General features: G+C 37.5%; 1 protein-coding gene across 1 annotated transcript; it reads right to left on the bottom strand.

The window, feature by feature from the left end:
* Positions 1 to 9,016: 9,016 nt before the first annotated feature.
* Positions 9,017 to 15,886, bottom strand: LOC107733472 (ras-related protein Rab-18-B-like). Its single transcript, XM_016545103.1, has 7 exons — positions 15,713 to 15,886; positions 15,419 to 15,474; positions 13,438 to 13,499; positions 13,062 to 13,134; positions 12,717 to 12,835; positions 12,319 to 12,385; positions 9,017 to 11,514 (listed from the first exon to the last, which is right to left on the bottom strand). Exons 1-7 carry the CDS (start codon positions 15,778 to 15,780, stop codon positions 11,342 to 11,344), a joined length of 618 nt encoding a protein of 205 aa, XP_016400589.1. The 5' UTR covers positions 15,781 to 15,886; the 3' UTR covers positions 9,017 to 11,341.
* Between the last annotated feature and the right edge of the window lie 1,977 nt (positions 15,887 to 17,863).

The raw sequence follows: 17,863 nt of genomic DNA, 5'->3' as shown, positions 1-17,863 counted from the left end.
GGGAACCCAACAACCCTTATGAAAATTAACCATGGTTTTATTATAGTAAAAGTGTAACCATGTTTTTTGGTATATTGATTGCCATTTGTATGACCACAGCTGCACAAATACCATGGTTTATTTGTGGTCAACATGGTTTAACAATAGTAACCATGTTTTAAATTTTTTTATAGTAAAACCATGGTTAATTTTTGTAAAGGAAGTTAGCCAGCTTACATAACGTTCCACAGTTACAGTAATTGTGTATTTCATCAGCTTATTTAGGCTAATATTAGCCTAAATATGCTGACGAAATACACAACTACTGTATATAATATCCAGTATATTAATATAATATATAACATCCAAAAATGCTAAGGAATCATATGATCAGGATGTTAAAACAAACAAAAAGCTCACCTTTCAGAGTAGATGTTGATGTCCCAGACAGGTTCGTCACTTGTTGCGGTTCCCTCATTTGCGATGTGGTCTGTGCATATTTGCAGCGTGCTTCTGTATTTGCTTGTGTTGTGAATATTTGCAACATGTGTTGTCAAACTGATGAAGATGTTTTCTTAATTTGCTAGTGTTTTTTCTATTTGCATGTGTTTTTTTTTTCATTTGCAGCGCCTCTCAGTCACCATACATGAGGCCATGATTAATGTATTACACTCAGATTACATTCATACTATACACATTCATACAATATAAAACATATTTTTTAAGGGTCACAAAGTAATCGCTTGCTCAAAAGAAGTACCTTTTTGGATGCAGCCTTGGTGCTTTTATGAGTCATTGAATCATTCACTCAAATAATTAGTTCAAAAACTAAATGTATAAGTAAGTATAAATGTATAAGTTACTCCGTTTGAATTTATTGTGTTTTGTATAAAAGCAATACACTTGCAATCATGCTGTTGGTCTGAATATCAGCATATGGCTGTGATTATCTGCGTCCTCATGCCTATGGCCAAATGACAGGTTTAATAATTGTTGGACTCTCACTCACACACACTCTTACACTTAATGTGACATATTTTCTCTTAGGGAATCCACAATTACACAAGTAAACTTGGCAGGAAATGTGGCATCACTTTGCCAGTGGGTATTTTGGGGCAGCACTCATACACGAGTGCTATGATGGCTTCATAAATCCGAATGCTGACGGACACTTTCCACAGGCAGGCCCCTGGCCCTTCATACACTGATTTGCTCCCTAACTCACTCATTTTTAAACATGTCTTTATGTGTTTGTATTTTTGATATAACCCTGATGTCTGGATTTAAACTCCACGGCGGGAGACTTGTGGTGAGCAGGAGTCACTTTACAACACATTAAGAGAGCTCAGTGCTCTTTAAGCGAGGAGAAACGAATCCAAAGACCAGAACTAGAGTTTGATAGAGGCCTTATCTCTAAATAAGTCTTCTGACAGGAAAACAATTTTTTCAATTACACAGTCAGTCATCAAACAAAAGAGGTTAGTTCTCCAGGGGGAAAAAAAAAGAAAAGTCGGGCCAGACTGCAACTTTTCCGCTTCTATCTTTGTTTTGCTCCTGGAAAATGATTGATTGGCCAACATAATTGAATCAACATTGAATCTTTGTGCACATGCACATCACATTACAAATAGGGCTCTTGCTCTCTGTCGTCTATCCAAAGCAATAAAAAGACAATAAAACAGAGAGATGTGCCTGGGAATCGCTCTATGATGGTAATATATGTCTGACGTCCAGTGTAGTTCACTGAAACACTCCACTTTCCAGTCAAACAATTGCTAACCATCAAAGGTCCTATGAGGTCTCCACCATAACAGATGGCTTAATCCAGGCCTGAAGATTAGACAAACTACTGGATTTATAAAAACTGACAGCATAACGTGAGTTTTTCCTTGTTGGAATGAAATAGCCATCGTTCAGAAGCTCTTTTACTGATATTCTGGAGGCTTTGCTTTTGACATTTGGAATTGTAGAATCTCAGAGGTGCAGACTTTTAATTCAAGAACTGGGCTGATATTAAACAGGGTATATGAAATTAAACAAGTCAGTGCAAGTCAAAAAAACAATGTGATTGTTACATTTGATTATGAAATAATTAGTAATATAATTTGACTACATTTTTAAAGATTCATAATAATTAATATATTTCATTTTACTGAAAATTAAAATAACCTAAATTTAATCTAAAATGCTAAAACACATAAAACTAAGATGCTAACTAAATTTATAGAATATACAGTACAACTGTAATCATAAAATTAATTGTGGCTAATTAATTTCACATATCAATACTGTTAGTTTCTAACTGCTTGTTTACAAACTTTTTGTCAATTACAGCAGAAATACAGGAAATATCTTATTGGATTTTGAGTACTGTGTTGGACAACTACTTCTTTTCTTTACACCTGGTATTAACAGCTGTCTTGGGTGAACCAAGTGGTCAGTGCTAAATACTGTACGTGTGTAAATGGTTTTAAAAAGTCCTAAAGAGTTTCAAATAATAGGACATCTACCTGTCAATTAAGCATTCAGCTAAAAAATATACTTTTTATGCTTTATCAAAATGCAGCATTACACTTACAGTACATACAGTAATACACATGTAATACATGTAGTCAGAGACTTTCTGCTCACAACAGACACTTCAAATGTTAATATCACGTGTAGAAAGGGCTGTTGAGTAAATTGCAGGGATCTGAATGAGGGATATGATGGCCTACCTGGTCTGTTATGTGCTGTAGACCTATAATAATGCTGCTGGTGGCAGGACACATGACCTCACTCTAGTGTAGGCGCTACTGTCTGGAGCTTGATTGGCCAAATGTAAACATTTTAGCACTAAACCTTGCCAAAGGTGAAATCAGACTTGAGACCTCCAGCAGTGCATTCGAAAGCACCTCAAAGCAGGTCTGCTTTTGCACTTTTAAAGCCAGAAGTGTAAGAAAGAATTACTGGCACTCACAACATGCTCAGAAAAGCATTAATCATTAGATGGATTTTTGTACCGTGCAGGGTAAAAAATGAAAATGAGCCAACAAATCATATTTTGTGCATTAACAAGCGCCCTAAAGTGAATCTGATGCAGTTCAATCAGACCGGCCTGGTAGGAGCAGTAAGTAAAAACAGACAGGTTATCCACAACCTGGGACAGACAAGTAAAAACACAGTAGTGATTTACTGCTACTTTTAAGCACACCAGTATTACACAATATGATGAGTTCCATATTATATTCCAACAGAGATTGGCTATTGAAACATCCAACCATGAAATTTCAGGCAATTTTGTGCGTTCAACTTACCGGCATGTCACCAAGAGCACAAGATCAGACAGTCAAAGAGAAATAAATACTACAATTACTTCACAAGTCAAGATTATTTGCACAAAATAAAGAATCGGTTACCACGTGTGCCAATCATATGACCCTTATAGGACCACCAGACTGTTTTCATCCTCTTTCCTTTCATTCCTCAGGAACACAGAAAAGGGACTGTCTCAGTGAAACATGCGGTTTTTCCATGGCACTGCCTCTTCTGTTTGAGGAAAGCTTACACCCTCTGTGTGTTGATACAATGTGATTAGTTTATTATAGAAGCCTGTGGCTACAGCGCTCTATACTGTAGTAGTCAATCTGGTAGTCTTTATGTGTGCATGTACATGTGGAGTGAATGACAGAATGCTCCAGGAATCCCACTGAGCGCACCCGGTCCAACGGGATGTCACATGGGAGCACACTGAAAGCCACAGATCTGCTAAAGATGAATGAAGCCACTAATTCATGCTCTGGCCTCCCATGTGCCCACTTAGCTTTGTGCTAAAAACTGACTTTGAGAGCAAAGGACTTCTTTCCTTTCAGTGTAGGGTCTTTTATTTTCCATCACCACTAAATCAATACTTGAGGGGCAGAAGACGGATGGTCATGGTCACGTCAGAATTCATGTGGTAGACCTTGCGTTATGGAATTTAGACAGCGTTATTAATTTCCTTTTTATTGATGAGGAAAGCGCTGCCGCACATCCGATGTCTGGAAAACAAAGGTGAGGAAAGAGGAGACAGCCAAATTGGGGATGGGATGTCAGAGCTCTGTCAAATATAGAGATTGAAAACGATGGATGGATTTGAGAGTGGACAGCCCAGCCAAATCTAAATCGTGCAGAACAGATTTTACAGCCAGGACCGTCATCTGTCCAGAGCAGAGAAAGGGAATTCAAAAGTTTGTTTTAAAGATTGAAGTCAGGGACCAGACAGTGAGCTTCTTTATACAGTACATGCAAGTTTAAAAAGCACTGTGAATGTTCCGAGTCATTTTATCATTATATCTCACCTTAATTCTCTCAACTGTATGTTAATGAAATTTAGCCTAAAATCTGGCTTAATCAGCTGGTTGGTCAGCTCTCAGCAGTAGCCACAATGTAAGAAATAACTGTAACTCGTCACTGGGACAGTATCCACGAAAGGAAAAGCCTGTGTGCCGTATCTATACCCTGAATAGTGCACACAGGTATCCTAAATAACCTTTAAAGGGGTCTTGAACTGCCTTTGTTTTTTATTTTGTACGCACAGTTCTCTGAGGTCCACTTATAAAGTCAAGATTTTTACATCAAAATATGTCCTAATTTAGAAGTAATAGGCTATTTTTTGTCCTGTTTTGAACCCCTCATTGGAACGCTCTGTTTGAATAGGCGTGGCGGATAATAGACTCGCTATGATTGGCTAACAGTTTTGCAGTTTTTCATAATCCTAAATAACCTTTAAAGGGGTCTTGAACTGCCTTTGTTTTTTATTTTGTACGCACGGTTCTCTGAGGTCCACTTATAAAGTCAAGATTTTTACATCAAAATATGTCCTAATTTAGAAGTAATAGGCTATTTTTTGTCCTGTTTTGAACCCCTCATTGGAATGCTCTGTTTGAATAGGCGTGGCGGATAATAGACTCGCTATGATTGGCTAACAGTTTTGCAGTTTTTCATAGATGGACGCTGCGGTGATTTAGGTTAAAAACACATAAATACCCAGTACATAGCAATACTGACCATGTAATAAAAACAGTAAACCACACTCATTGACTACTTTCGGATCCAATATAGTCGGTACAGCATCGTCTTTTAGTTTCAATCTTTCTGAAAATCCTGTGTCAAATTGTGCCTTGTTTGTAAACAATTATGTGGTAAAATGAAGTGAACAAAGGACCGAGTTCTTACTGACGCGGTCTGGAACTTCATTAAAAATAGTTAATCCACTCTTTCCTAATGCTGGGATCAGAATTTGGCACTGCACCACATCTTGTTGTCTTCGGAGCATCTTTATTGTTTTGTTTCTGCATAGTCCTGTGTTTGCCTCTCTCATTATTTACACTACAAGCGTGAATCGTGGGCGGGGCTAAAGAGGCAGCGATGTAGAAGCAGGCGTTGATCTTCTTCTGCGGAGGCGGTGTTTAGCCACACTATTACATCATAGAGTGGTACACTCCGCAAGCTGTCGTTTTGGCAGATTGGCTTCAAAATAAGCTGTTTTTAGACTAATGAGAAAGTTAGAAACCTTGAAACTTACAGGAAGTTTTTATAGTACAATGACCTCTTATATGTCTAGAGATCAGAGGAATTTTGCTTTCTCAGTTCATGACCCCTTTAAGGCAGTGGTTCCAAACCTCTTTCACTTGACATTTTTCAACACTATATCAGAAGGATCCCTATACTAAATAAGATAATTCCTCTGGCATTTCTGCTGTAATTATGATTTAAAGTATTGGTTTTGTTAACAGAAATGGAGAGTGTTGACATATTGAAATAATTAACCACTAGGTTGGGAGGGGAATGTGAATACATTAAAGGCAGGGTATGTGATTTTTCAAAAACACTTTAGAAAACTGATTCGGGCCAAATAGCAAAATAAACTTGTAGCCAATCAGCAATAAGGGGCGTGTCTACTCGTGATGTGGAGGAGAGAGCTTTCAGTGCATGGGACGGACATTAGCCGAGCCGAGCGACAGAAAGATAGAGATGGCGGATAAAAAACAAAAGAGGAAAACGTCTGCGGAACGATAAGGCAAGAAGTAGGACCTGTGTAAATATCGGATCAGCTTTCCAGCGCTGGAGAGAACTCAAGGAGCGGAGGCCTGCGATCGGACGCCGAGGTTGCTTTGTTTCTTCTCAATAGGTGAGTAACACCGTGTCTACAACAGCTAAAGTCTGCCTACACTGGACACGATCAAACGACCGTTGAAAACCATTTGAAATGTGTGTCAGCAAGTCATAAATAGAACCCGGCAGCAGTTTTCTGTCGGGATTTGTTGCGCCGCGCCGCGCCGCTCACGTCCGTAGACAAGGTGTAACATTGGTTTTGCTTTGTTTCACAGAACTAATCGTTGCCTGGGTTGCGTACGTATATATGGGGCGGAGCTATCAAAATAGGGGCAAGACCCTTTTGAGGTAGGGGCGTGTTTGTTTTGGTGATTTCAAATATCAACATTGGCTACCAGAAATCGCTTACTCTGCCTTTAAGAATATAATTTCAGTTTACATTTTTTTGTTTGTTTGTTTAGCATTTGTATTGAGATTTTTCATAATATAATTAAACATTTTAAGTTATCCTATAGTCTCCTTGGAAGTTTGCTGAGGCCCCAAACCGATCTTTATTTGCAGGGTGATTTCATATGAATTTGTACACTGTGAATCTTCAATTTTTAGAATAAAAGCAAGCATAACTACTTTTAGATTTGTAATGCTGTAAGTTATTAGAATGTTTCAGTATAGTGATAGCGCAAGTACAACCAACCAAAACTTATTAAAAGAACAATTTAGTGAATAAGTGAGACTTTGAGCTGCAATAATGGCATTAAAAGGCCACAAAAAGCTTGTGAGCTGTTTCTGCACTGTGACCAATATGAACTTCCAAGATACATATCCAACTAGTCAGAAGAACTAGGCTATTTATCTAGAAAGAATAAACTGTGGTTATTCTGACAGTTCCTGTATTTTAAACACTTGGAGGGAAATGATTATGACAGTTGTAGAGGATTATTGCAAAAAATTACACGCATTACCACAGACATTTCTAATCAACTTGATACTTAACATAAATAGTGTTTCAGATCCAGATAGAGTCTTATTCTAGGTTAAGAAGGATTTGGAAATGGACGACAGCCAAGCAAATTGCTTTTCAGACCAATGTCCTGCTTAACCGAGGCTTCAAAACTGGCCAAATATGCCATCAATAACTAGAGAATATGTGGTACAAAGAAACCCCGCATTTCACCCCCCATTAAGATGCATTTACCGTAGAACTCTAATGAAAACGTTCCTTCGGTTTATACACAGCACGATGCGCTAAATGTGTCTCTAGAGTGAAATACAGATTCCGAAATCATCACTAAACCCTGACCCTTCGTGCACTTTCCGCAAGCCATTCTCCGACCCACAACTGTTAAGAAGGATTTGGAAATGGACGACAGCCAAGCAAATTGCTTTTCAGACCAATGTCCTGCTTAACCGAGGCTTCAAAACTGGCCAAATATGCCATCAATAACTAGAGAATATGTGGTACAAAGAAACCCCGCATTTCACCCCCATTAAGATGCATTTACCGTAGAACTCTAATGAAAACGTTCCTTCGGTTTATACACAGCACGATGCGCTAAATGTGTCTCTAGAGTGAAATACAGATTCCGAAATCATCACTAAACCCTGACCCTTCGTGCACTTTCCGCAAGCCATTCTCCGACCCACAACTGCTTTGGCTCCGTTCCCCTGGCCGATACGGCAAATCAATCAGACTGATAACGAGAGCAGGGTGTGTGAGCAGGCCAAATGCAGTGACGTTTGGGGAACTCAACACCTTATGAAACCACCATTGCAGTCTCATAATGATCTCATGGAGGACAGTGTGATGAGCCCACAGAGAGGCTGTCTGAGCACTGAGCCATGCACGAGAGAGAAGGGGGAAAGAAAGAATGAAAGACGGTAGTAATGAGACATGGACTGATGGCCTGTGCAGAAATGTACAGATATAAGTGCCTGGTTTGGTGTAACGAGCGAACGGAATCTGGAAAACAGAACTTAGAGATCTTCAACAGTCAATCATTACTGTATCGCCACAAAAGGCAACACTGATTCAAAAACAAACGCTGCTAGATATTAAAAATGCACTGACAATGTTTCTAGATAAATAAAAATGCAGAAAGGCTGAATATCTTCTGATTGCTGAGGCAGAACAGTAAATCAAAAATGGAAAACTGAAGCACTTTGTTAGCGATTAATTAACAAACACATCCTACATGTATAAGATTCATCACATATTTACACATAAACATAACAAACATTCTACACAAAAATGATGTGAATGTCGGTTCTCATAGCCTCGTAGGCAAGTGTGCCAACGTATAAAACCTGTTGCGCTACAGGCGTTCCGAGTTCGAATCCCAACTCGAGGACCTTTCCTGATCTCTGCCCCTCTATTTCCTGCTTCGTTTCCTGTCTGCTCTCCACTATCCATAATAAAGGCAAAAAACTCCAAAAAAAAAAGAACTTATTTTCACTGTTTAAAATTAGATGCCATTTTAGTCAGTCTAAATCTGACTAAAATTAATATATGATGAAAATATTGATATTTACAGGATATTTTTGTCAAAAAACAAGGAAAAATTAACACTGCCTCAGACCTCAGCAACTTGTAAAGTTATTTTCGTATTATGCATTAAGATAAAATTAAGAGTGCAGTATTTCCAGCTCTGGAGATTTAGAAACCCTTTTCATGAAATTCCACAGATTTCTGCCTAAAATAAGCAGATAATGCAAACAAACAATAATTTACTAAAACTGAATAACCTAAAATGGCTGAACAGAAAGGAATACAGCATTAAAAACTCAACAAAGGGACCTAAGAAAGTTGATTTATATCCTAGGATTCCTTACCCTGAAAAGACCAGAATGGCTGGTCACCCGCACATGTTGAATTTTGGACACTGAACCTCAGCATACTGGTCCAAACCAGGCTTTTAGCTACCCTAACCAGCAGAGTAATTAGGCCTCAGTATTATATTATGCAATTATAATATTGTGCCTGGAATATCCCTTCCTCATCCAAGAGAAAGGTCAAACCGACAGGTGGGAGCATTTAGAGAAGACTTCAGGGGGAATATAACGTACTGAATTACAGGACTACTATGGACAGCCAGTCATATAAGAACAATACAGTATAGACACCGCAAAGCGTCGTTGATGTATGATCGACACATACTTTCTCCAAATCATTTTGTACTTAATCCAAGGAGATCTTTCAGCTAGGCCTTCATTTGTCAACTTGGAATTACACACCTCCTGCTCAAACGGCTCTGAAGACATATCTACGGTGAAAAACCTGCAATCACTATGGTTACTGGACCTGCCTGTCTGTCCAAATGCAATCATTTGTATTCATCCACATCGAACGGGTGCGGAAACCATATGAAGATGCCATCTGAACACATGAATAAGCAAACACTTCAGTCACTACACAGAATTCACGCAGAAATGTAACGGGAAACGGTGAAATCGCAGAGGCCTGGAGATACATTCCTGTGGTGGGTCATATTTAACAAGAACTCACTGCTGGAAAAAGGTATAAGAGAAAGTGGAAGAGAGAGAGAAAAAGGTATTCAGAGACAAAATATTGTCATTTTAAGTGCCGCATTATAGTGTCAAACATCAACATTACAATGTATTTATGACCATCATCAGCAAATATTTACATACAGCAGTGAATGTGCAATAACAGTATGCAATATTGCGTAAATGCGTTTTCATTGGATTTAGTGCTGAATAGCAATAACTTACATACAAATAGAAAAATATGATTATGTAAGGAATCCAAACCAAAATTAGTTAAAGTCCTCAGATCAATGGAAATATGGGATGATTTTTATATGCAGTGATTGGTCAAAACATAAACCATTACATATAACTGCCATAAAAAGCACAGAAGACATCACTGCATGCAACTGGAAACTATACGATACATTTATAATTGCCTAATAATTTGCATTTTCAAAAAAAAAATGAAAAGCAATGCAGAAGTGCGCAAAAATGAAAATACTCTGTGGGTGTATATACAAACCCAGCGTTTCCTTCCACATGTGCCACACACTTTCTGAAACTGCTGTAACTGAGGTTGGCTCGCAACAGGAATTTACCACCCAGTTTTTAAGCTACGAACACAAGACCAGACATCTGGGACCCCCTGGATGTCTCTCTAAAACAAACATAACAGACTAAATAGTCCAGATCGGATAGTGCAGATTAAACTAGGAGAATGGAAATATTCATTTGGCATCGCTGTTAAGTGTCATAGATTTTTTTGGCGAACATTTATTATTTCTAAATTTGTTCTTTTGTTCCATTTCTCTGTGTGAGAAAACTAGCCATCTATAGTCACACCCTAATGACTCACTCTAAGGATTTTAAAAAATGTTTTCCTTTCTCTGAGATGGACAGACATGTCAAGACAATAAGTGTCCCTGAATCTGCAGGCGAAAATATTCCTATATTCAAAAGAAAGAAATTAGCCTTTTCTCTTAGCCTTAATCTATTCTATGGTATTCCAGTTATTTTTACCCTCATTTATATGTACAGCAGAGACTTGTTGTGCCAATCTGTTTGATTTATAAACTTTTCAAAAACATATTTTTATGTGGGCGGTCCAAGTCAATAAAAGTAGTAAAACACAAATCCAAAATCCTTGGTAACTCTATTATTCTGTAGAGAGGGACGTGGAGAAACAGAGACGGAACTGATAGAACTGAATTGAAGACAGATACATGTAGCGAGAGAGAGGAAAGAGAGTTAACAAGTGATTGACAGTAGGAAAAAGTGGGATCCAAAGATGGACAGATAAAGAAGGAACGGAGTTCCGCACGTTGCAGACATCAAGCGAGGGCAATCTGTTCTACTGAGGTCTCATTCCAGCAGTTTGAAAGGTCGAGTTAAACTGATGAGTGTTTACCTCTCCCTAAATAAGAAACACAGGCACTGGGACAAAACAAAGTAAAACACTACGAGAAATATACAAACTGAGAAGCAAACTGATCTGAGGTATAATAGAGTAATCAAGTTTTTTATCCCCCTCCTGAATAAAAATGATGAGCGTGCCTTCAATAGAGTTCTTTAAATGAATTTCATCGCTAAAAAATGTGAGAAAGGTCCCCTCTAAGGCTTATCTAGTTTTCCAGTGATCGTCCTTATATCGCTGGACCTGTTAAATGATAATGCTTTAAGCATGAGATATGAGTGTTGCTTGTGTGCTTGCACAGATACATAGGCCAAAAAAGGTTTATGTATCCTGCATACGTATGCGTTAACTAATCTAACCTGCACTGTTTAAACAGCAGTTTGTGTGTTAGAGAAGTGAGCAATATGCTCCACAGCCTCCTTGACCGGTTTCAGAGAGTTCAGACAGGGCAACTCCTCTTGTCTTGTGCACGCTCTCCCACAAGCCTGGAGTCTGCAGGATTTTCTCCACCAGCTCCTCGAATGCACACTGAACACCATCTCTCGTCTTAGCACTGGCCTCTGCAAAGAGAGAAAATGTATTTCAAATAGAAATCTGTTGTAGCATTATATATGTCTTTACTATCAAATTAATGCAGCCTTGCTGAATAATCTCTTTCAAAACAAATACAAAACCAAAAAAGAATTGTAAGAATAGTGTGCTGCAAAAACATAAGAAACACTTGGTCTTTAATATTAAAAGTCAGGAGAAAGTAGAAGCGAATAGGAAACATTAAATCTGAAAAAAACAGCATTGGCCTCAAGCACACGGGCCGCAGCCATGGTGTCCATCTGCAGATTTCATTTGGTGTGAGGGCTTCACGGCTAATTCAGACAGATTGCTGCTTACATACCCACTAATGTGGCGTGTCACATGACTTACAAACCAAACCCACAGCGCAGAGGAATGCAGGACGTCACCCACAAATACACACACAGGGCTGTTACGATTACACAAGCTCAAAAATGAGAAATAAATCAGAACCATTGTAAAGTCTGACTTGAATTAACTGTCATAATAAATGAATGCTCAACTTATACAAATAATCCATCTCTCAATTAAATAGCATAATCTTTGTTTTTTAGCAAATGGGCACAAGTGTTTAAAAATAGTAGCATGTGAGTATTACGGCAGTTGAATAAACTAGCTTACGTCAAATGTCTGATTTTTCCATGTGTGAAGATGATGAATCTTGAAATGAAATATGGAAAATGAAACCAAAATAAAATGTCAGTGTATTCCTATTTAAAGCTTGTGTATTAGTGAATAATGAGGGCTCAAGAAACTCATCACAGGATGAAGGGAACATCTTAGTGATTACTCACCTATGAAAAGCATGGAATGTTTTCTAGCGAACTTCAGACCCTCTTCTCGCTCTAGCTCACGGTCTTCCTACACAGACAGAGAAAAACAGCTCAGAATTAGACATCATTTTCATTAGAGTTACGAATACAGAACATTTTTCCATGTCTACATCAGCATTATGTATTTAACAATCCAGAATAACTACTATTTTTTGTAGATATGTATAGAGCAGTGTAGAGATGAAGCTGAAAAAGCAAACAGAGAGCATATCTGTCTATGTCAGGCTTTGGAAACTGGGTCCAGGCAGGTGTTTTAAAGACAAAAGGAAATATATGACAAAGAGTGCAAAGGCTCTGCTGGACTTGTACAGCTTTAAAAAAATAATAAAAAAACATTAAGTGCATTAAATGTAACTTACCTTATCGATTTTGTTTCCCACCAGCATTTTGACAAGATCATTTCTTGTACAGTATGTATCCAGCTCATTCAACCAGTTATCCAGCTTAGCAAAGGTTTCTCGCCTAGTGACATCATACACTAAAAAGACATTTAAAAACTACATTTTTAATTAGACGATAGACAGTTAGACTTATCAAATTAGCCTAAATCAGACAAATATAACTATAAATATAACATTTGGTGTTTTATACACTATTCCAGTGTATATTCATGCTAGATACACAAACACTTTTCTACAGCGGTACAGCTTGTTCATGTTTTTTAATAGTATATAGTAGTGAAAAAACGGTTTATACTCGCTTACCCAGAATGACACCCTGAGCTCCTCTGTAGTAACTGGGTGTTAAAGTTCGAAAACGTTCCTGACCTGCGGTGTCCTTTAAACACGAAACAAAACCAAGGGAAATTGTGTTAAATAACGTAACAATGAATATTTTGAATTATAAAGACGTTACAAAAGAGCCGCCTGCCTTCAGGAAAAAAGGAAGGAACAACACTGCCATCTTGTGTTATATTAGTGAAACACAGTCAAAAGTTTATACAAGCATTATCTGTCTCATACAGTCATGTCCAAACTAAGACATGATTTCCCTGGAAACTAAATAATAAATAGTTAACCTTTGCAAAACATAAATCTGTGCCACTCTAAATGTAGGGATAAAATATGATTGACTGCTCACCCAGATTGCTAGCTTTGCTTTGTTTCCATCCACAGCCAGGGTTTTCACCTTGAAATCCACACCTTAATGGAAATAAATTATGTGTTTAGTACATATAGAACATCATATTAGCTTTCATTGTTTTAAATTTACATTTAATCATTTAGCAGACGCTTTTATCCAAAGCGGTTTACAAATGATAACAATGGATGCAATCAAACCAACAAAAGAGTAACATTATGTAAGTGCTTAGTCTAACAAAGTACATGTAGCAAGGTTTTTTTTATTAAATAATAACTAAAAAGAATAAAAGTAGATAGAATAGAAATAGAATAGAGAGTGCTTGTTTTAGAGGGTCAAGTGTAGATGCAAGAGTTTTATATACAGCTAGTTATAAATGTACTGTGACCAAACCCTAGCCTTAACTGAAAACATTCTGCATTTTTACAACATTAAAAAAAAAAACTTTATTTACAATTTTTACAAATGAGGACATCCTCAAAAGAAGGGTTTGGGAGGTTTTGTCAGGTTTACACTGGGTACAAATATGGTTACAAAATTAGTCCCCAAAAAATGGTTACAACAGACAAACACATACAAACACTAGCAAATGTAAATAATCAGGTGGAATATTCAAAAAAAGATTCACAAGCATATATGGAAATACAGTCTAGATGTTTTATGAGGATTATGATAAAACCATTCATATATAGCGAGACAGATTTAATTTTTGATGGACCCAGATATTTGTCAGGCAACAAGCCCAGAGCGACTAAAGTTAGAAAGACCAGAATTTATAGCTGAATGGGGAATTGTGGGTTTATTACGTACAGATAAAAAGAAAATAGGACGACTCAACCACCTGTCTCATCACTCAGCAAAGCCACATCAATTACAAACATAAGTGATTTACATTCATAAAAGAAAAATGAAAGTATGTGTAAAGATGACAGGGGAATCAATCTCTCAGCACTCTGTGAATGAAAGATCAGGAGGCATGAAGTACTCCTGAATTTTAACACAGCACGGACAGATTTACCAGAGGAAGCCAAAGAAGGAGATCTGGACTTGTTTGGTTTGGATTGGGGGGCTTTGAAAAGAAAACGGCGGTCACATCACAACACGTCAACCTAAATGTCAAAGTAACAGCCACTGCTTTGAAGTTTGAACAACAAATTAACTTCCACAACATAGAGTATAAGGTAAGGTAACACTTTATATTAAGGACCAGCTCTCACTATTAACTAGTTGCTTATTACTAACACATCGGCTGTTTATTCGTATATATAAAACACATATTAATGCCTTCATCTGCATGACCATATTTTTGATCCCTTAATCCTACACCATACCTAAAATTAACAACTACCTTACAAACCATTAATAAGCAGCAAATTTACAGTTAATGTAGTTAATAGTTAGTTAATAGTGACAATTGGTCCCCAGACTAAAGTGTGACCAGATTATACATTGATCTCCACTGTAAAGACACTAGTGAAGAAGTGCAGCTGTTAAACAGGATTTGACATGGATAAATATACTTTTCAAAATTTAAAATTTCACTTATAGGTCCAGAATTTCAACAATGCAAGTAAAGCTGTTTTTCAAGTAAGACCAGCACTAGAGAAGCATGTGTGATTTACGTCAATGTGTCCTGCGATGGTTAGGTTTCTGTGCTCATTACATTATAAAGGCACATAATTAAACAAACTTAAAAACCAAGAAACTTCTCATGCTCACACAACAAGCAATCTGCGATCTGCAAACAATTTATAACCCATATACAGAACTAGATGGCAATCAAAACCTGTTAATCAATATATAATACTGTACTTTGTAATATACTGTATATATAAGCCTGTTTTTACATGTCAGTTATCAGAAACTCAAAACACAACTGTTTTAGCTACAAAGGATGAGAATACTGCTGTGTTTAAACCTGATTTTACATATTTTGGACCTCTATCAACATTACCTTAGTCATATGATTTTACAGACTTACCAATTGTTGCACCAATTTCTGGATCAAATGTATCATCTGTAAATCTCAAAAGAAGACTAAGAAAAAGGGGAAAGAAAGGTGAATCAGAGACTTTCCTTCTTACTAGCAAATTGACACAAACACACATCTGCAAATTTGTTATTTGTGGTATGGGAATTTGAGAAGACTGAATTCACAAACATTCAGTGGTTCCTATCTAAAGCGAGGTCAGGTTGCTTTAATATAAGCAGCTGTGCTGTTGTTGTTGTTCCATCAGATGACATCTGTAAACTTTAAGTATATTAAATCTCATACCTGGATTTGCCCACTCCACTTTCTCCGATGATCAGTATTTTCAGAGTGGTCAAAATATCCTCATTCATGTTTTCCGAAATATGCCACTATGAGCAAAAAAAATACTGTCGATATGAATACAAATATAGAAAATGGAAAAGCACAACTACTATTCGAGGGCCAAACGTTTCTCTCTTCTTCGGTAAAATCTATCGAGGGTGGTAAACATCTGAAAAACACGACTCTGCCATCTAGCGGAGTTTATAATAATCGTATAATAATTGTTTATCTTCATGCTAGACCCACAAACGGAAACCATTCAAAGAAATGCCCTTACAATACATTTTAAAATCTTTATTTAAAAACAACTCTGATTAAGCCATCTTGACTAGTGATGAGAAAAGTAACAGATACCACGTGACAACCCCATCTAAAAAGTGAGAAATCTGAATAATCTGATTGTTTTATCTTCGTACACATGAGGTCGCCAGTGTTCTGTGTGAGTCACTGAATTTAATAACACTAGCAATTCTTTGAGTGGGATATGTTAGCCAGATTTAAAGGAAACTTTCCATCTCTTTAATAAGATTCTTTGGCTAGATTTATGTGAAACAAAATCTGAACAAAATTCAGGCCCTGTTAATTTTTAGTGTGCAATATAATAGTAAACTGCTGGAGTGAAACATAAGAGGGTCATTGTGATTGTGGATCATTATAGTCTCACAAAAGAAATGTTGCCAGTTATGGGCTATCGCGCATTGTAATAATACACAGATTGGAAGACACAAGCAATTTTTAAAGCAGTTTAATTATTTCTATGTACAGTCCTTTTGTTGTCAAGTTGACAACAGTCATCAGCAAAATAAAACAGAGTAATATCCATAAGGTGCAAAACAAACAATGGTGTCTTTGCTCCCACCCTCAAAGCAAAATGACATTTAAAGCAAAGTTTTTCACATTCCACATTCCTTTACTTTTGCAAAGTGAGGCTGAAAGCTGACTCAATCTAAAGGTTTTATTTTACTTTGTCAAATCAGTAAATCACTTTGACTACAGAATAAGCAGCTGTGCAGAAAGACTGAAGCATCTCATCTACTTTGAGCTGGAGACAAAGGTGACTTAATGTTGTCCTTTACAAATATACTGATACCAAACATTCATCCAGTGCCGACTTTTACAAAATGACTGGACAAAAAAAAAAAAAAGAAGCTCTGACCCAAGCAGAAAAGATTTATATTTACACAGCACCCTGCGTGTAGCGTAGCTTGAAAATGTGTAGCTTCAAATCAAAAACCAAACTTCACTGCACAATAAACAAAGAGTTATAAATGTGCCTCAAACATTAATACAAAAGTCGGTCTAAATTAAGCACCAAGAGTTTAAGCATTGCTTAAAAGCACCATTTTCAGTACATCAGGTGGCTGGACTTTGAGTGGTCAAAACAAAGCAGATTACAGCCTTTTACAAAATGACTGGAAAAAAAAAAAAAAAAGAAGCTCTGACCCAAGCAGAAAAGATTTATATTTACACAGCACCCTGCGTGTAGCGTAGCTTGAAAATGTGTAGCTTCAAATCAAAAACCAAACTTCACTGCACAATAAACAAAGAGTTATAAATGTGCCTCAAACATTAATACAAAAGTCGGTCTAAATTAAGCACCAAGAGTTTAAGCATTGCTTAAAAGCACCATTTTCAGTACATCAGGTGGCTGGACTTTGAGTGGTCAAAACAAAGCAGATTACAGCCTGAACTTTTCTTTTGTTCGCAAACGGATTACTTGCAAGCTCTTACACCTGCACATGCACAGCTTAAGACTGCAAACTATAATGAAACTTCACATATACCCGCTGTGTTATTTGTGTTAGCATACAGTACATGTAGAACTGTCAGTGTATGATGCATTGCAGTGTTCTGGTGTTTCAGCTGTTTCAGTGCAGTGGTTGCAGTGTGTTCGGCGGAGGGGAAGTGTAGCGGTACTTTCAGGCCCAGTTTCCAGAGCAGTCAGCCAGCAGAGGACCACACCCTGGCCTGAGCTGCCCTATCCCCATGGGCTGCTCTCACCATAGCCAAAAGTTTGGCCAGACCACTGGATAGAAAATAATGGGCCAGACATCGAGGAGGAGGAGAGGCTGGTAAAATACTTTCATACAGATTACACTTTTTCTGTAAAGA

The sequence above is a fragment of the Sinocyclocheilus rhinocerous genome, unplaced genomic scaffold (assembly GCF_001515625.1).
Source record: "Sinocyclocheilus rhinocerous isolate Xijiao unplaced genomic scaffold, SAMN03320098_v1.1 scaffold2385, whole genome shotgun sequence".
NCBI classification, from domain to species: domain Eukaryota; kingdom Metazoa; phylum Chordata; class Actinopteri; order Cypriniformes; family Cyprinidae; genus Sinocyclocheilus; species Sinocyclocheilus rhinocerous.
This window is presented reverse-complemented; position numbering and strand designations above follow the sequence as displayed.

What these genes read in the sequence shown, in the direction of transcription:
- LOC107733472 (XM_016545103.1), bottom strand. Translation starts at nt 15,780, where the DNA reads ATGAATGAGGATATTTTGACCACTCTGAAAATACTGATCATCGGAGAA. An exon ending in AGCTCAGGGTGTCATTCTGG is followed by an intron (nt 12,836 to 13,061) that starts GTAAGCGAGTAT and finishes ATGTCTTTTTAG; the next exon opens with TGTATGATGTCACTAGGCGA. An exon ending in ACATTCCATGCTTTTCATAG is followed by an intron (nt 11,515 to 12,318) that starts GTGAGTAATCAC and finishes CTCTCTTTGCAG; the next exon opens with AGGCCAGTGCTAAGACGAGA.